The sequence below is a fragment of the Cryptotermes secundus genome, unplaced genomic scaffold (genome assembly GCF_002891405.2).
Source record: "Cryptotermes secundus unplaced genomic scaffold, Csec_1.0 scaffold555, whole genome shotgun sequence".
NCBI classification, from domain to species: domain Eukaryota; kingdom Metazoa; phylum Arthropoda; class Insecta; order Blattodea; family Kalotermitidae; genus Cryptotermes; species Cryptotermes secundus.
The window spans coordinates 362,927-380,510 of NW_019729217.1; the positions used below are offsets into that span (position 1 = coordinate 362,927).

The 17,584-nt window shown below is 38.7% G+C and overlaps 1 protein-coding gene across 3 annotated transcripts in view; it reads left to right on the forward strand.

Annotated features, from left to right (window-relative positions):
• LOC111865512 (pleckstrin homology-like domain family B member 1) overlaps positions 1 to 17,584 on the forward strand; it is a 251,346-nt gene that overhangs the window by 168,538 nt on the left and 65,224 nt on the right. For all 3 annotated transcript variants that reach the window (XM_023853604.2, XM_023853606.2, XM_023853605.2), the window contains 7 exons: positions 4,071 to 4,187; positions 6,571 to 6,770; positions 7,550 to 7,658; positions 8,925 to 9,149; positions 11,150 to 11,266; positions 13,967 to 14,162; positions 15,161 to 15,335. In XM_023853604.2, coding sequence (XP_023709372.1) covers positions 4,071 to 4,187; positions 6,571 to 6,770; positions 7,550 to 7,658; positions 8,925 to 9,149; positions 11,150 to 11,266; positions 13,967 to 14,162; positions 15,161 to 15,335 — 1,139 coding nt within the window. The remainder of the gene's footprint in view (positions 1 to 4,070; positions 4,188 to 6,570; positions 6,771 to 7,549; positions 7,659 to 8,924; positions 9,150 to 11,149; positions 11,267 to 13,966; positions 14,163 to 15,160; positions 15,336 to 17,584) is intronic.

Consider the following 17,584-nt stretch of genomic DNA (forward strand, 5'->3'; position numbering starts at 1 on the left):
TGTACAAAAATACTCACTCCTCCTTTCTCCAGTGTTTTCCTACAGTATCTAGCACCTAAATTATAATTTTCTAAGTGAAGATGTTCTAATTCCAGCTGTTTCATGTGATGTTCAGTAAGGCACAGTATGTGTGGAAGATTTGAATTCATGGAGCTTATTAGTTCATTTGTTTTGTTTCTCAATCCTCTTATATTCTGATGGAATATTCTTAGTACTTTATTATTCATTGAATTTAGTAGACTGCAATTACCTTTTCCGATTTCTATTGGTTCACTTACATTATTGTCTGAAAGATTAGTTTCTTTTGCAATTTCTTTTACTTCTTTTATATTATATCTGTGTGATTGAAGTTAAGATAGTATGTTGACAAATGTAATGCTGTCAGAAGTGGGCCACCTGAAGGCAGCTCTGACATTTTTGGCCTCTGCCATATTACTTCCTGCTCCTGTATACAGATGTGAATGTGAACTGTGGAGTGTTATTGTATTGTTTCAAGAATTGTGAAGTATGTTGCATTTTATATGAGGCTTTATTTAAAGTTACATTTAAAACATCAGAAATCTAGCATTGGTTCCATACAAAGTTATCAATTCGGCCCTAGGTAAGATTGAGTGCCTCTGAGCTGCAGGAGTGTTGCCTTGTCTCAGGGTGTAATGTGGTTCTCTGCAAGCTTTCAGCAGTCTCTTAGTTGGTATGGATTGTGTACAACTCAAAACTGCATGGCAAGGCAAGCGGGAGGAGCAACTCTCTGTATCAGATTGGTACACAGAGGAGCTGGGCTAGAAGCTTTGAAATGGCAGGCTTATCGCTGGTTAAACCTTGCCTGCTGCCTGTAATGCAGCCAAGGACATTCTAAGTATTGAGATTCTTTGTTTAGAGGAATTCTCCTAACACCCAGAGCTCTGATTAAGGATAAGCAACTAGAAATGGTGAATCTAACCAGCAGGAACATAAAGAGGAAAAGAACATAAATGTTAATTTATTTATTTAGGCAGCAGTATCCTATTCTCAGAATTAAGATATAAATAAGATGCTGAATAAATTCCAGAGGATATGTGGCCCATGTTTTAAGAAGGGATGAAAGTGAACTCTGAAAGATGGTATTATATTGTCACATGTTGGGTATGTCACATGACAAATAAATTCACGTAGCCTTCGGATTCAATGATTATTGAACTCATTCATCCACACACACACTTAAAGAGTCAGGAATACAATCAATATCCCTTCTACTGCACTCTGCTGTGGCTATCTTCCAAGTGTCTCTGACTGTGGCTGGATCTCAACTGTATCTCGTTCATATGTCAGAGTCAAAGTTACATTGCGATTGACGGTCAGTCAGTCAGTAAGACGATGGGGCTCATGACCAGATATTAATTATTACTGTTTGACAGTTATGGTCTTGTTTCTGTGAGGCACCTTCTCTGATGAGAGGACGGGTCTGTCTTTTGTATATGCTGCTGGCCCTTGCCAGTGGACCGAATACCAGATACCATTCAGCATGGTTCTGTTCCCGCTGTTCCAACAGTCCGTTGTTACGCAATGACCCTTCTGTTGTCCATCTCCGGGGAAACGCTGCTTCGTTGTTTCAGCCTTCTCTCCACAGCAGCTCACTATTATTGCGTTGCCATGGAAGTACCTACTCTAAACATGTTACAATATTATGAACGAAAAAAAGAATTGTATAATAAGGGCTAGGACAAGTTGGAAATATGAATTCTGTCTAAGATGGAAGAGACTTGATTGCCTGACACTGTAATTATGAGGATGAGGAGAGTGTTGTTGTTGTTACTACTGCCATCTTAGTTTTAGGGGGCATTAACATCTTTAAAAATTGGAATTTTTTTTTTTTTTTTTACAATCGTCCTGTAATTTTTTCCCGCGAAATTCCAAATTTTACCCCACCTCCGAAGCATTTAAAGTGCAGCTTACCAGGTATGTAAATGCCTGTTCGAGGAAGCCACGACTTCTGCAACATCATAATATTTTTTTTCTGTTTTGAAATGATTTGGCTATTTATAATTAGCGGGTTTTGTGTTGTATGTTGGCTAGTCTGGCGGTTTGCCTGTCTGGAAAAGAAGTGAAGGCTATTTCCGCATTATTTACAAATATTTCCCTCCTTGTGGTTGTTCAAAGATTTATTTGTGAACGTTGTATTATCTTTTTCAAAATGCGACGTGGTGAATCTCGTTGGTCTAAAAAAGGGAAATTCTGTGGTAATATACCGAAGAGAAGTACCATAAATGTTTGTGATAGTGGAAACTCCGAAGAAAATAGTTTTAATGTAAATATAGATGAGAATGAGGTTAGTAATGTTGGTGCCAGTTCAAGCAAATTAGAAGACATTTTTGTATCATACGAAAGTGAAAATTTGAAAGACTTATAGGGTTACAGGCTTGTTTCTATGGCAATAATTAACTATAATTTAGAAAATAGTGTGTGTTCTGAGTGTAAAACTGGTCAATTAAAAATCAGGGAAGTTGTACAGTGTCATAGAGGTTGGGCTTCAAAGTTAGTTCTATCTTGTACATCATGTGGACTGAATAAGAACTATTTTACTTCTCTCACTTCAGAAAATGGACAGTATGAAGTTAATCTTAGATCAGTATATGCATTAAGATGTATAAGAAAGGGCCATCATGAACATGCCTCCACCAGTAGCAAATTTTGAATGCTACAGTAAGATAGTTCATGATACTGTGTGTGAAGTAGCAGAAGACAGTATGAAGAGGGCTTCTGCAGAATGTAAAGTTGTATATGATGGTGAGGGTGGTATTGTTGTGACTGCGGATGGTACGTGAATGTGGTGTGGACATGTTTCCAAAACACAAAATGTAATTGAGTCACTCAATGGTATTATTTGGCAGCAATGCCTTAAGACAGGTTTTGCATCCATGTTTACAGTTGAGACAGCTGTTGATGCTGTAGCTTGATTCAGTGATGGAAATATTGCAAGGGCAAAAGTTCTAAACAAGATGGAAATTAAGAAAGTTGTCTTCTGGGTTTAGGCACCGTGTATTCTTCGTTTTGGCCGACGTTTCGGAGGAACGTAGCGCCTCCATCTTCAGAGCAGTTGAATAGCTGCGGAGAGCAGTAGCTGCTCAAAACTTACAAAGATGGAAATTGTTCCTGGTGTTTGGTGTGTTACAACATTGCAGAAACTGGATGAAGCGAGAATTCTGCAAGCAGATTACAGGACAAAAAGCAGTGCCCAACAAGAGAGAAGAAAGAAAAGAAAGGCAACTAGAGGTCAAGATGATGAAAAGAAGCAAAAGGAGGCAGATTTATGGAGAAGGAGAACACTAATTGTATCAAAGAAAGGCCAAAATACAGAATTATAGTATGAAAATGCAGCATTTTTGTTTTTTCCCCACAAACTTCAGTTTTACTGATATAATGTACCTTTTCTCAGAAACTAATCAACCTATTGACTTGAAATTTTTTGTGGTTCACTGTCATGTATACTAGAAGAATCTGAATCATTTATAAATGTAATTTTGGGGAAAACTTTTTTAAAAAATAATAACAATAGAAAATTAATTAGAAAATTATATAATTTGTTTAAAAAAAATTCGAAGGAGAGGAAAGATGCAATTTCTAAATGATTCACTTTTTAAGTCTCCTTGTTTTCTAAATGTAAAAAAAAAAGTTTCAGACCTGGATAATTAGTAGTTAATGAGAAAAGGTACATTGTTTATCGTAATGTCTTAAATTATTTATAACAATTTATTAACAATTACAGATTATAATTCTGGATATGGTATATCAAAAGACTAGACATTATTGAATAGGTATGCAAATTTTTGTGAAGGTAGCATGAAAACCTGATTTATGAGGCAAAGTTTAGTAGAATGTGTGATTTTTATAGCATTGCAGGTTAATGCCCCCTTAAAAACAAAAGTCAGGAGAAATGAATAGTATTATGTCCATATGCACAAGTGATGTCTGCAAATTTAATTTTTTTGTCCATTATTTTCTATGATTTAAGCTGGTTTCTTATATAAATAAATGTCTACTGGGGACACTCATTTTCTTCATAACATCTTCTTAATCAAATCTTTGTTTTACAGGGTTGTGGAGATGTAGAGCAGCTGCGAAGGGAGAGAGGCAAACTATTGGCAACAATGTCAGGGTTGAAGAGGAAGGTGGCTGACATTGAGCAGCAGGAAGAAGAGCTTCTTCGTGAGGTATGACTCACCATTTTTTTAGGAGCGGAATGCCGTATCTGACGCACTCAGCTACAGTCGTGAAACATGGATAGTAAAGATCAGAGACGAATCACCACAATATATTGTAGCTAAAAGTTTAAAGAAGAAATAATACTCAAATTATGTTGGATCTGAGGATCTTACAGCAGTGGTTTTGAAGAGCTATATAGTCTTTTTGCTCTGCCCGCTACCTGCTTCATGGTAGTGTTTTACTTGATCTGGTCTTTGACCCTGAAGATGGAGGTGACATGCCTCTCTGAAGTTTCAGTTGATTTTCAGCAGACTACATGTTGTTATATTTTTGAAGATAGGACTAGTACTAAAACTGAATGATCTAGCGAGCTCATGTAATCTGAAGTAAGAGTGAGAATGATGATTTCAATCATATTCAGAATTTCTACCACAATATTTGTGCACCACTGAAGCAGTTATGGATACTGATTGTACTGACAAGGCCCTGGAGTACCTTACACTGTCTCTCGACACTACACCCCTGGGTGAGCCTTTGCCTCCTCTACAGCCAGTCTCCACTGCTCTGTATTCCTCATCTTCTCTTTCCATCCTTTCACCTTCATCATCTGGCGATCTCATCCTGGGCCTTCCTTTCTTCTTTTGGAATAGCCTTCCTTTTAACATTCTCTTTGGCATTGCATTATCTTTCATTCTTTCAACATTCCCCAACCATCTTATTCTCTGTGAATTGATTAATCTTACTGTATCTTCTCCTTTCAGTAACGTGTTTATCTCTTCACTATATCTTACCCTCCATATATTATTTTCCATCACTGGTTCCTATATTTTGCGTATTATTTTTCTCTCGAACATTCTCAGTGCATAAGGCTATGGAGTAAATATGGTGTAGTACCTTTGGGTGTTCCCTATGCCCGAAGTCTGTGGTAAGAAACAGGAAATTGGTGAGAGTGTTGAATTTTTAGATATACTGGTATATGAGATATACGAAGGGGGACCCAAAAATAACCGGAAACGACCTGTTGCACGCGCATGCTTTGTAGTTATGAGTTGTGCTGCTAGGTGGTGTTAGCTGGGGTCTCCCACGACTGTTAGTGAGCTGGCGTCAGTCTGAGTTAAGTGGTTTGTCTGTGGTGCTCTGTTGTGTGCGTTCCTGTTTCAACCCTTTGGCGATTAGTGAGATGGCCGACCAGAAGGAACAAAGAGTGTGCGTGAAATTTTGCTTTCTGTTAGGGAAAACTGCACTTCACTCTTCAAGTCGCGGCAAACATTCACGCGGTTTTCTCTTTGGTCATCTCCGAGCAAGCGAGGAACAAATTTTGCAGACACCCGTCTCATGTGCAAACCTTCGGTTAAAATTCGCTGGACCGTGCTCCATGAGATGTTCGTTTCCTCAGAAAGTTGGTCAGTGGTCTTTCGACGATCTTCATCAATTTCACGCACACTCTCTGTTCCTTCTGGTCGGCCATCTCACTAATCGCCAAAGGGTTGAAACAGGAACGCACACAACAGAGCACCACAGACAAACCACTTAACTCAGACTGACGCCAGCTCACTAACAGTCGCGGGAGACCCCCAGCTAACACCACCTAGCAGTACAACTCGTAACTACAAAGCATGTGCACGCAACAGGTCGTTTCCGGTTATTTTTGGGTCCCCCCTCGTATGTAGGTAAGTCAATAAGTAAGTTACAAATGGATATAGAACTTAAACAAATAAGAGTACTGATTTGAAAAATGCCTTTATTTCTCAACATAATCTTCGTGTACATTGAGGCACTTGTCCCATCTTTTCACAAGCCCCTGAAAACCAGCAGCATAAAATTATTTAGGCTGCTGTCGGAACCAGGCGGTGACTGGGATCATGAAGGCATACTGCTCACCACATTCCAGCCTCAAGGACAAACCATAAATGCTGAGTCCTACTGTAACATCCTCAGAAAACTTCAAAAAGCCATCCAATGGAAGCGACCAGGACTCCTCACCAAAGGTGTGTTGCTCTTGCATGACAACGTGCGTCCACATGCTGCCAGCAAGACAAATGAGACGCTACGAAATTTCAAGTGGGAAGTCCTCAAGCAGCCTCCATATAGCCCTGACCTTGCTCCAAGCGACTTCCATTTGTTCGGCCCTCTTAAATTTCGGCTGAACATTTTCCTGATAATGAAGTTGTAGAAAGGCAAGTCACCACCTGGTTCTGACAGCAGCCCAAAGAATTTTATGCTGCTGGTTTTCAGGGGCTTGTGAAACAATGGGACAAGTGCCTCAATGTACAGGGAGATTATGTTGAGAAATAAAAGCATTTTCAAATCAGTACTCTTATTTGTTCAAGTTCTGTATCCATTTGTAACTTACTTATTGACTTACCCTCCTAGTTTAATTTTGTGTTTTAGTTGGACATGGAGCGAGCCCTTCTTGAGGGTGAATGGCAAGCCCAAGGTGAAAAACTGTTGCAAGAAGAGGAAAGATTATCAGTATTAAGGGAAAGGGTGGCAAGCCTGGATGAGGAAATGGAGCAGTGTCATGCTAGAGAACTTCAGAGACAAGCTGAGGCCAAGTGGAGGCTTGAGGTCACAGAGAGAGAAATACACAGGTAAGGGTTTTCTCTGTGGATTATCTTTGACACTGGTTAGATTTTTTTGCAGTTACTAAACCCTTTTGGTAAAAAATGTGAATCATATTGTTACCTTCTGGGTCATGACACTTTGTAGTCTGTAAATGGTTACAGACATTTCACAGGAACCTGTTACCATCATCATCAATGTCAAAGTGCCTTCTACATAAATTTGTGAAGGCAACTCTGCCGTGCATGTCCAGTGTCTTCCACGATGATGATATAGGCAAAAGGTTCTCCTGAAACGATGGTAACTATCTACCAGACTACACGGTGCCATAACCCAGAAGATAACACTCTAAATCATCATCATCTGTGAAAACATCTAACAGCATTTAGTATTTACTGTTTGCTGAGTCTGGATATTTAACAAAGAAGTGCCTTCTGCGCTGAAGTTGGAGGCAGAATGTTTCTCCGGAAATGTCCATACCCACTGTTTGCTCATCAGGCCATGTTCAGACAGAACCACTGATTGACTGGGCCAACTATTCTCTAAGTGGTCCATGCTGGGAAAGTCGGGAGCATAGCCTCTGAATATAAGTACAGTGTGGAGCCATGACACTTGTTTCAAACAACCCCTGATGATGGAGCTGGAGTGAGTGTTTGAAATCTATTAACTCTATATTCACACAGCTGATGGCCTGATTTATACAGTTACAGATGTCACATACTAACCTTTATATAGATATGTAAAGATATTTTACAAACTTAGAATGTATTTTGAAAACTGGTGTACAGTATATTATTTTATGTTGTAGCTTGGAGCAGGAAGCTTCTAAATGTGCAGCATCAGGAAACACCGAACGACATAGAGAGCTCACAGAGAAACTGAAACAGCAACATGAGATTCTTGAAGCTGAGAGGAAGGTATTACAAGATTAGTTGCATTTTTTTTTTACCATGAAATTTTATTTCTTATTCATATAGTTTTATGAATTTGGGCCTTCTAAATCTTTATGAGATGTCAGGAGTCCTATTTTCTGGGATGTAATGCCATGTAGTCAGCTGAAAGTCAAGTGGTTAGAAACTGGAGCTTGCTCTGCTTTCTACCTGCTTCATTTTCATTCCATGCTTGGCTTATTCTTCAACCTGGATGATGAGGATGACGTGTTCTTCCAAAACATAGGCTGATTTTTAGACAGACTTTATGGCATTTTATCCTGGAAGATAGAACTCTTCATAACCACTGTTGTGAAAACTTAAAACCCTCCATCTGTGATGTGTATTTCCACTAGTAATGGGTTGTGAACAGTGCTAAAGATAAAGGTAAAGCTGTAAAAAAAAAAGTAAAGTAAAACTATATCCGTACCAGGCCGTGAAGGCCCATAAGGTTGTGAGACGTTGAGGGTCCCACATTGTCTAGACAATCGGCTCACAGATGGCGGTAAGGTTGTCAGCCTTATGCGCTGGCCGCACTTTACTCCCCAGGAAAATTATTTAATAAATTCCTGGTACTCAGTTCTGTTAGAGGCTGAGTAAACCCCAGGGCCTAGTGCAGCTGGAAGGATTAGGTCAACTGAAAAAATCCAATGACCTCATCGGGACTTGAACCCGCAACCTTCCGGCTTGTAGCATAGCGTGCCCCCAAGGTAAAGCTGTACCAGTACTTAATTAAATACCACACCATGAAGATGTTGAGAGTGGAGGTGTAGATGCACCATTCTTGACCTCAGCACTGGATGGAGGTCAGTGGTCAGCTTCATGCCCTGGTCACTTTTTCCCCAGGGAAAGAGTCCCATTACCCATTGGATGGGAGTCTGGGTCTTGATGCTGTGCTGTTGAGAAAAATCTCTTATCCCTGTCATGAATCCATCCCTGGCCATCCTGCCTGTAACCTGTTTCTATACTGACTGAGCTATAAAAATAAAATATGCTATGAGTATGAGGGGTGAACCATAAAAACCAGCCCTCACACCATGACCTTCAATGATCTATTATGCTTCCCCTTTGGATTAACCCTTTATTAATCCTACATTTTGAATGAAATGTAGGACTTTATTTATGGGGACAAAATTATGATGTGGCTGGATGGATGTACGTGTATCACATATATATTTATATCCAAAAAGTTGATAAATGAGAGTACCTTAAACATATTGTTGGTATAAATTAATGCTTATATATCTTTTGAAGGCATTTGAAGACTTGGAATTCAGACAGTTAGAGGAGGAGGCAGGATGGCTTGCAGGTCGTGAGGAGCTGCAACGGGAACTGGTAGACATGGCATCTAGAGTGGAGTCACGTGGCCTGCGATTGAGGGAACTGGAACAGCAGAGGTCAGAGGCAGCACAGTCAGCACAGGAGGAGAGCTGTGCTATGGAGAGACAGCTTCTCAACTACCTGCGTAGACTGGAAGAGGTGACATTTATTTTTATTTAACAGTATTTACTATAGTTGAAGTGCTGTGCTGTTGAATGATGAGATGACCAGTGAGTGGTCAGATGGGAAGGATGTGGAAGGAAGTGGTCATACCTCATTTGAGGTACTGTTTGAGAATTTTCCTAAGAGGTATGAAGAAAACCTCAGTCAGGATAAGTGGTTTCTTGACCAAGGTTAGAATCAGGGAGCACCTCAGTGCAAGAGTATTTGTTCCACCAATTTGAAACAACATTTGGTAGAAAAATTTGGGGGATCAGTGAATTGGTGGGATAGTGCTGCAACATTTTTATGTATGCAGAAATAGCATACACTCAAAAAGAAAATGTTATTTTAGAGTATGGTCTTCTGGGTAATGATGGCATGCAGTTTGGTAGGTTGGTATCAATGCGAAACATTACTACATGTTGTCATAGCCCATATCACCACAATGTCAATTTTGACCACAATGATAACCTCAAATCTTGTTACTGAAATACATTCTGAAGTGGAAGAATGTTGAAAATTACTATGTTTCATCCATAGGCTGCGCCATAACTCAAGCAGTTAGTCGCTGGCTTCCCATCACGGCGACCCGGGTTCGATCCCGGTTCTGGTCAAGTGGGATTTGTTGTGGACAAAGTGGTATTGGGGCGGGTTTTCTCCTAGTACTTCAGTTTTTCCTGCCAATCTTCATGCCATCAAATTCTCCATCATAATCACCTGGGGCAGGTACAATAGGCCAATCAGTGGCCGTCATGCCGAGCGGACCCAGTTGGACTCCACCCTCCATTAAGCGAAAAATGTTTCATCCATTATGATAACTAAGATAATTTATAATGAAATGTTATGTTTATGAATAACAGTAAAAGTAAATTTTAAATAATTGTTCTTGTTGTGCTTAATCTCTTTGACAGCAGAATACTGAACTGGGCCATAACACAAGAATTATTAATAATTCCAATATTTGTTATAATTCAGCATCAAATACAGTATTTTTTAATTATTGTAAGATAACAAGATGATAATGAATGGCATCAGAACATAAAACAAATTTACGCAAAAAAAAGTACTTTGATAGTAATACTATTTGTTACATGAATAATAAAAAAGTAAAGGTAAAGTTCACCCTGTGGTTAACTAATTAAGCACTAGGCCATGAAGACGTATATTTGAGTGGAGGTATAGATCCACATTATCTTGACCTCGGCACTAGTTTGAGGGGAGTGGTCAGCTTCATGCCTAGGATGTTTTAACCCCAGTGCAAGAGTCCCCAGTACCCACTGGATACGAGTCTGGGTTGGCCTGAGAGGCAGTCTGGATGATATGGAGAAGAGAAAATTCTTGGCCCTTCTGGGACTCACTCTGACCCCTCAGTTGCCCAGCCCGTAGCCAGGCGCTATACCGACTGTGCTATCCTGTCTCCCTACGTGAATAATAGAAGAACACATACATATGGTATTCTTTATTTTTTGGTCAGTAGCTTTCTACAATACTAGCACATTCTTCAATAAATAATACACAAGCCGGAAGGTTGCAGGTTCAAGTCCCGATGAGGTCATTGGATTTTTTCAATTGACCTGATCCTTCCAGCCACACTATGGCCCTGGGGTCGACTCAGCCTCTAACAGAAATGAGTACCAGGAATTAATTAAATAATTTTCCTGGGGAGTAAAGCGCAGCCGGCGCGTAATGCTGACAACCTTACCGCCATCTTTGAGCCGATTGTCTAGATAATGTGGGAACCTCAGCGTTTCACAACCCTATGGGCCTCATAGCCTGGTACAGGGATAGCTTTACTTTTACTTTTAGAAGTAATATCACATCTTCATGAATATCTGTTATGTGACATATCATGTTTTCATGTGTGTAGAATGATTTTTCACTGAAAAAGAAAGCTTTGATTACGACTTGAATGTAACTCTGCATGTTCATGTTTCAGAAAGAATGTTTACGCTGTACTTGGTTACAACAGTATTAATGTTGCTTTCACCATCTTTCAGGGTCGAAACAGACAAAGGGCCTTGGAAGCGCAGTTAGCAGAACTCACGTCAGGGCAGACAGGAGCAGTTTCAGGCCAGGATTTCAGTAGTCCTGAAGGCTCTTCTGATGCAGAAGAGGTTTGTATAAAGAAAACATAAATAACAGATATATAAGTGAACATGAATACAGGTGTTTAAGAAGGTAATTATGAAAGCAGTATAAAAGTGAATTTGTCCCTGGGCTTAATTAATTAACCTTTCAACAGCACAGAACGTTTGATTCCTACTCACTCCTGGGAACAGAAGATCTGGAATTATTTTTTTTTATATAATTTTCACAGTATGTTCGGAAAACTAAATCAGAGTATTGGTCCACACTGTTTTCAAATTATTTTTGGCACAGTAAATTGATAGAAATTATGATTAATTGTATTGTATTACCTTAGATATTGAGCTTGGTGTGACAGATGAAAAAAACATTCCACCCATGAATCTAACTTGAAACGCATCGCCAGTATGCAGTGTCCTTCCTCTTCATGGACTTCTGACAAACAGCACACTGCCTCCATGGTCATGGTTTGTTCTCCGTTGGTGGAAGTTTGCTTATAAAACGTCTTTCTGTTAAGACAGAGCATGCAGTAGTGTAATTGGTTGAAGCACTGTGGTACAAGCCAGAAGGTCAAATGTTTGATTCCTGATGAGGTAATTGAATTTTTTCAATTTACATGATCATTCCAGCTGCAATATGGCCCTGGTGTTGACTCCGCCTGTAACGGAAATGAATACCAGGAAGATTCCTGTGTGTGGGGGGGGGGTAAAGAGTGGCAGGCACGTAAGGCTGACGACAACCTTACCGCCATCAGTGAGCTGAATGTCTAGAAGATGTGGGAGTCTCGACCTCTTACACCCCTATGGGCCTTCACAGCCTGTTACAGGGATAGTTTTGCCTTAGATGGCACACTGTGTTTTGTGACGAATGTCACCTTGGCACTTTGTGATCTACAGTGTTAGCATACTTCACAAACAGTCCCACAACTAACTGAATTCTCAATGCAAGCTGAGCAGTTCCTTTCTCAGTGCTATTCCTATATACGACTATTACGATTGCATTCAGAATTGAGGTATTCAAGGGTAGTGAAATACCATTTATTCATTTACTTTTTTTGATCAAATAAGAATGAAGTGGTTTGTTTTTCAAATCAGCACCTTTTGTTGATTGATTGTAATCAAATACTGAAATGGGTTTGACTGCTTCCTTGCCTCTAATTGTAACAGTCCTAGTGTCATTACTGATGTGCAGAAATCATAGTCACAGTTTTTTTCTCACTCCATTTTGTGACAGTAATATGTTCTTTAGTTTTGCGTTTTTCACTTTTATAGGCATATTCTTCTGGGTCAGTTTCAGTTTTCCATCACTGTCTTGTGTATGAATTTCAATGTCTTGACTAAGGATGGTGAATTATAGAAACTATCCATCCATACAGTCTGGCATTGTTACAGTAGAGGTTCTGCCAGTTTTAGAACAGTGGCTGTTGTTTCATTGGTGTGAGCTGTGATAAAGAGAGAGTCAAGTTTTGTATCCTTGCCTGTATATACACAGAGGGACTGTAAGTGCCATGTGGGACTGTTGCAGATCTCAATTTGTAATTGTATATTTGAATACCTTGAGAGGCAGATACTATTTGAAAGAAAGGGTTGGTGATTCATCAGATGAATTTTCTGATTTGGGAGATACGGTTCCTGAAATTCGTTAGTCAGCCGTGAAGTTACTGGGATAATTTTGAAAAGTTTGTTCAGTCCTTCAAAATTACTGATGGTTTCATTGTTAGTGAAATGCAAAATTCTATGCATTAACTCCAATCTATCTCATATTATGTCTCCAAATCCCAATGTTGAAATTACTCTGTGGTAAAATACGACTTGAGAGTAGGTTTCTGAATAATGTCCATCAGCATAAACAGACCCAGTACAACTTAAATTTCACCTTGTCACAGATTTCCACGACCTATCAGGCAACCTGATTTATAATTGATGCCCACATAGAAACTGCTCTGTGTATCTGTTGTTTCTTTGACAATCATGTCTGTTAATTTTCTACAGGAAGATAATTAAAAAATGCTCAAAATTTCTGTCACCTGTTTTGCAGCCTCTTGAAGTCCAACACTGCCCATGAAATTTTTGTCCCTTATAGTTGTCCATGTTTTCCCAAACAAAGTCTTGTGTAATATTGTCATCTTCATCACCACCATTCAAAATTACTGCGGTTTTGGACTTTTTCCATTGTCCGGAATTTTAGGTAATAGAGGAAATGATGTTTCGGAAACTGAATCTGTTTCCGTCTTCGGTGAGAAAGGATGAAACCTACTCAGTTTGGCCCCTTAGAAAGAGCTAATCTCAATCTTTGGATTATCTCTTTCCTTTCTCACCTGAAGACGGAAACAGATCCATTTTCCGAAACGTGTCCTCTTATTACCTAAAATTCCGAATGGAAAAAGTCCAAAACCCCAGTAATTCTGTGAGCCATCCACCATCATCAGAACCCTTTAGAATCTGTCACTGCCGTTGTTAACCACAGCATCAAGAAGAACACGATCATTTAATTCATTTTCATTGTCATATTCCGAATATGATAAACTTCCTTCTGATCCACTTATTCTCCCACTTTAGCTTCATCACACAACACAGCAGTTTGCTTCTAGCTAGTGCATGCCTTCGCTGCTGCAGTGGAGAAGAGAAGATTGCTCCTGGGAATCGAACTGTGGTTGTCAGGCCCATAACACAGTTGCTGTACTGACTGTAATATCAGACTAGTTCATTTAAATTGTGTATATGTTTCAGTTGGCAGGATCCCCACAGAACCAGCAACCCACTCCAGGTTCTGACAGGAAACAGTCTTCACAAGATGATCTGGACCGAATAAGTCGAGTAACATCAGGTGCACCTATAGAGATAGGCACTGGGTCACTGGGACGAAGAACATTGGAGTCACTTCAGGAAATTGAAAGAAATCGTCAACTCCACCTTGCACAGCAAGGTAATATCACATCTGATAAATGAGAACAGTTATCATTAATTTATCAAACTTACGATGTGACTTTTGATGTCAGCATTTATAATTTTCTTCATATTCTGGTATGCTACTCATTTTCTGCGATCTGTTAGCATTCCTGCCAACTTTCACCTGTTCTCTCATTTACTTGGGTATATAAGCAGAAGCATCCATTCCTTGCCCAACGTAATAATGTAAAGTAATATACGTAAGGGGTGGGCCATAAAAACCAGCCCGCGCACTGCGACCTTCAATGATCTATTGTGCTTCCCCTTGGATTAGCCCCTTATTAATCCTACACTTTTAATAAAGTGTAAGACCCTGCTTATGGGGGCATCATAAAAGTCACTTGGTTCCATAAAAAACTGGCCCAGGTGACAAAATCTTAAATGAGCTGTGGCCTCACAATCTCACGCGATGTGTGTGGCTTGCCCAAGGTATAATTGCTTTCCTCCTCAGCTTTACAGACTGCAAAGAAGAAAGAACATCTAAATGGAGAAATCAAAAGTGCGCTCATTTAATTAAAAAATGGTTGGAATGAGGATGCCAATCACATCCTCAGACTTTTGTTGTGAGACATGCGCATCACTTTAACAAATGTGTCTACCATATGTGTTGGCTTGAGTATGGTGCAAAATTCGTAATTTTGTTCAGTGTTATCCATTAATTCTGTTGTAGCAAACAGCAGAACCTGACAGGAAAGTTGCATTTTTTATATATTAGATTGCCTGTCCAGAAAATGCTATTGCTTTAGACTTTCAGATTTCTTTTTATTATTCTTATTTTGCTCTTGAATAACTGTGTTTAATGTATGCGCTAAAGATTGCAGTTAATTTTTATTCTTGTGTAAAAAAATTTAATTATCAATAACTGAAATAATTTTTTTAAAACTTACATGAATTAAAAAAGTACAGTTAATTTTTATTCTTATCTGATAAAACTTTGTTATCAGTAACTGAAATAAATTAATGTTGCTGGTGTAGGAAGCCAAGTAATTGAGGAGGAGCGAAAACGAGTCCAGGAGTTGAAGCGCAGAGTGCAGAATGAGGTACGTGCGCAGTGGGAGGAACGCAGACAACGAGAGGCTAATTGCAACAGTCTCAATAGTGTGGGCAGTGAGGAGTCCAGTCTCACATCCAGTGATGTACCGACTGAGAGGTAAGCAAGCCATGGGACAATGTCTGTTTTAATCTCTATCGTCTGGAAATAGAGGCTTTAAATCCCCAGCTATTATATTAAATTTTGATGTGTTAATATAGTGCAGTCATACCTCACTAATTAGGAATTTTCGATAATTCAAACAACTTTATTTTTTAATTGCCACCTTGATCACATGGCTAAGATCAGCAGGATGTAGTAAAAGAATAATACAAAAGAAGGAAGACAAAGCAAAATAAGTTTTTTACACTGTCTCATTAATACTAAATATGTAAGCTACCTAAAATGTTTTGAGACTGATGTCAGAACGTTCATTTTTACATTTTATGACAAATTTATTTTATCATATTGTTACATGTATGAGTGACTGTAGACAGGTTTTGGATAGGTGATCAGATTTATTGCATTCTTTGATACAGTTCATAATTACACTTACAATTCAGTATTATACACATGCAGAACCTGTTAATTTATGCTGTATAATCTGAATTACTGACAGTATTGCCAAAGGAACTGCTAAGAGAAACTTAATATGTTGATATTGGTATCATAATCTGTAAGTATCATAATACCCATTCTTATTTTCATAAGGTACATGAAATCTGCATGCATGTTGCATAGTCAGACCAACAGGATCTGACAGATACCCAGAATGACATTTGTATGTAGCAGCAGCGTAATGATGCTGAGTTTGCCAGTGTTGGATCATATGATTTCGTGATTATGCAGTTTTGTGATGAAGGGCTTGTATAGTTCAGTTTGATATGTGGTGGCAGTAAAAAAAGTAAAGCTATTCCTGTAACAGGCTGTGAAGGCCCATAGGGTTGAGAGACATTGAGGTTTCCACATTATCTAGACAGTCACCTCACAGATAAAGGTTTTAGTGGCTCAGTGATTTGTCAGAAGCACATGTAGAACAGAATTAGTGACAGTTTATTTTCTGAATAATAGCAAGTTTATGGAAAGTGAATAATGATCAGAACACAGGGTTTTGTGTGTATTAGGTAATTTCAAGATGGAGGCGAAGTTTTTATAGTAACTACATCAGATGTACTCTTCTTGGGCAGTAAACCACATAGATACAAAGTAAAAGTGCAGCATCACTCTGATGATGGAAACAGATCCATTCTACAAAAATTAAAAATGTCATTTTGTATCATCACAGAAAAGACAGACAGACAGTGATAATACAATAAAAATGACATGGAACATAATTAAAAGGGAGACAGGAAAAATGCATTTAACTGAACAGATGCCATCTCTTCTGAGAAAGCAAAGGATCTAGAAATAGTTGCCAACGACTTCAATAAATTTTTTCTAACAGTTGCTGAGACCTTAAATTTACATCAGATGGGAAGTGAAAATGCTTTCTCATTTTTAAAAGATGCATTTCCCATAAATTTTCCTAGTATTAAAATCATTCCAACCAGTGAAGCTGAGATAAAGAATATTATACACACCATGAAAACAAAGAACTCATCAGGATTTGATGAAGTAACAAGCAAAATTCTGAAAGCTTGCTCTGATTTAATTAGTTGCCCTTTAACTCACATTTGTAATCACTCATTATACACAGGCATTTTCCCAGACCGTCTAAAAATTTCAATAGTAAAACCAGTGTTCAAAAAAGGAGATAAGTACAGTATGACGAACTATAGGCCGATTTCATTATTATCTACTTTTTCTAAGATACTTGAAAAGGTCATGTACAGCAGGATAAATCAGCATATGCATTGTAACAACATATTGGTCCCAGAACAGTATGGCTTTAGGAAGGGTGTATCCACTGAAGATGCAGCATTCAAGCTAACAGACAATGTTTTAAAATCAATTGACCAAAAAAGGCATGTAGGAGGAATTTTCTGTGATCTGGCAAAGGCTTTTGACTGTGTAAATCATGAAATTTTGTTAAGTAAGCTGCAATTTTATGGCATTCGAGGAACAGTGTTAAAATGGTTCAAATCCTATCTAACAAATAGACAACAAAAGGTTGAGATAAAATTACCCAAATATACTCAAAATTTTTTCTCAAACTGGAGAACAGTAAAGCATGGAGTTCCCCAAGGATCTGTCCTGGGACCCTTGCTTTTCATAATATATATAAATGACCTTCCACCAACAATAAATTTTTCATCAGAACCCATAATATTTGCTGATGATACAAGTGTTATAATCTCTAGTAAAATGTTTGATGATTTCTGTGCAATATCAAACAGAGTACTCTCCCACATGAATAAATGGTTCAATGC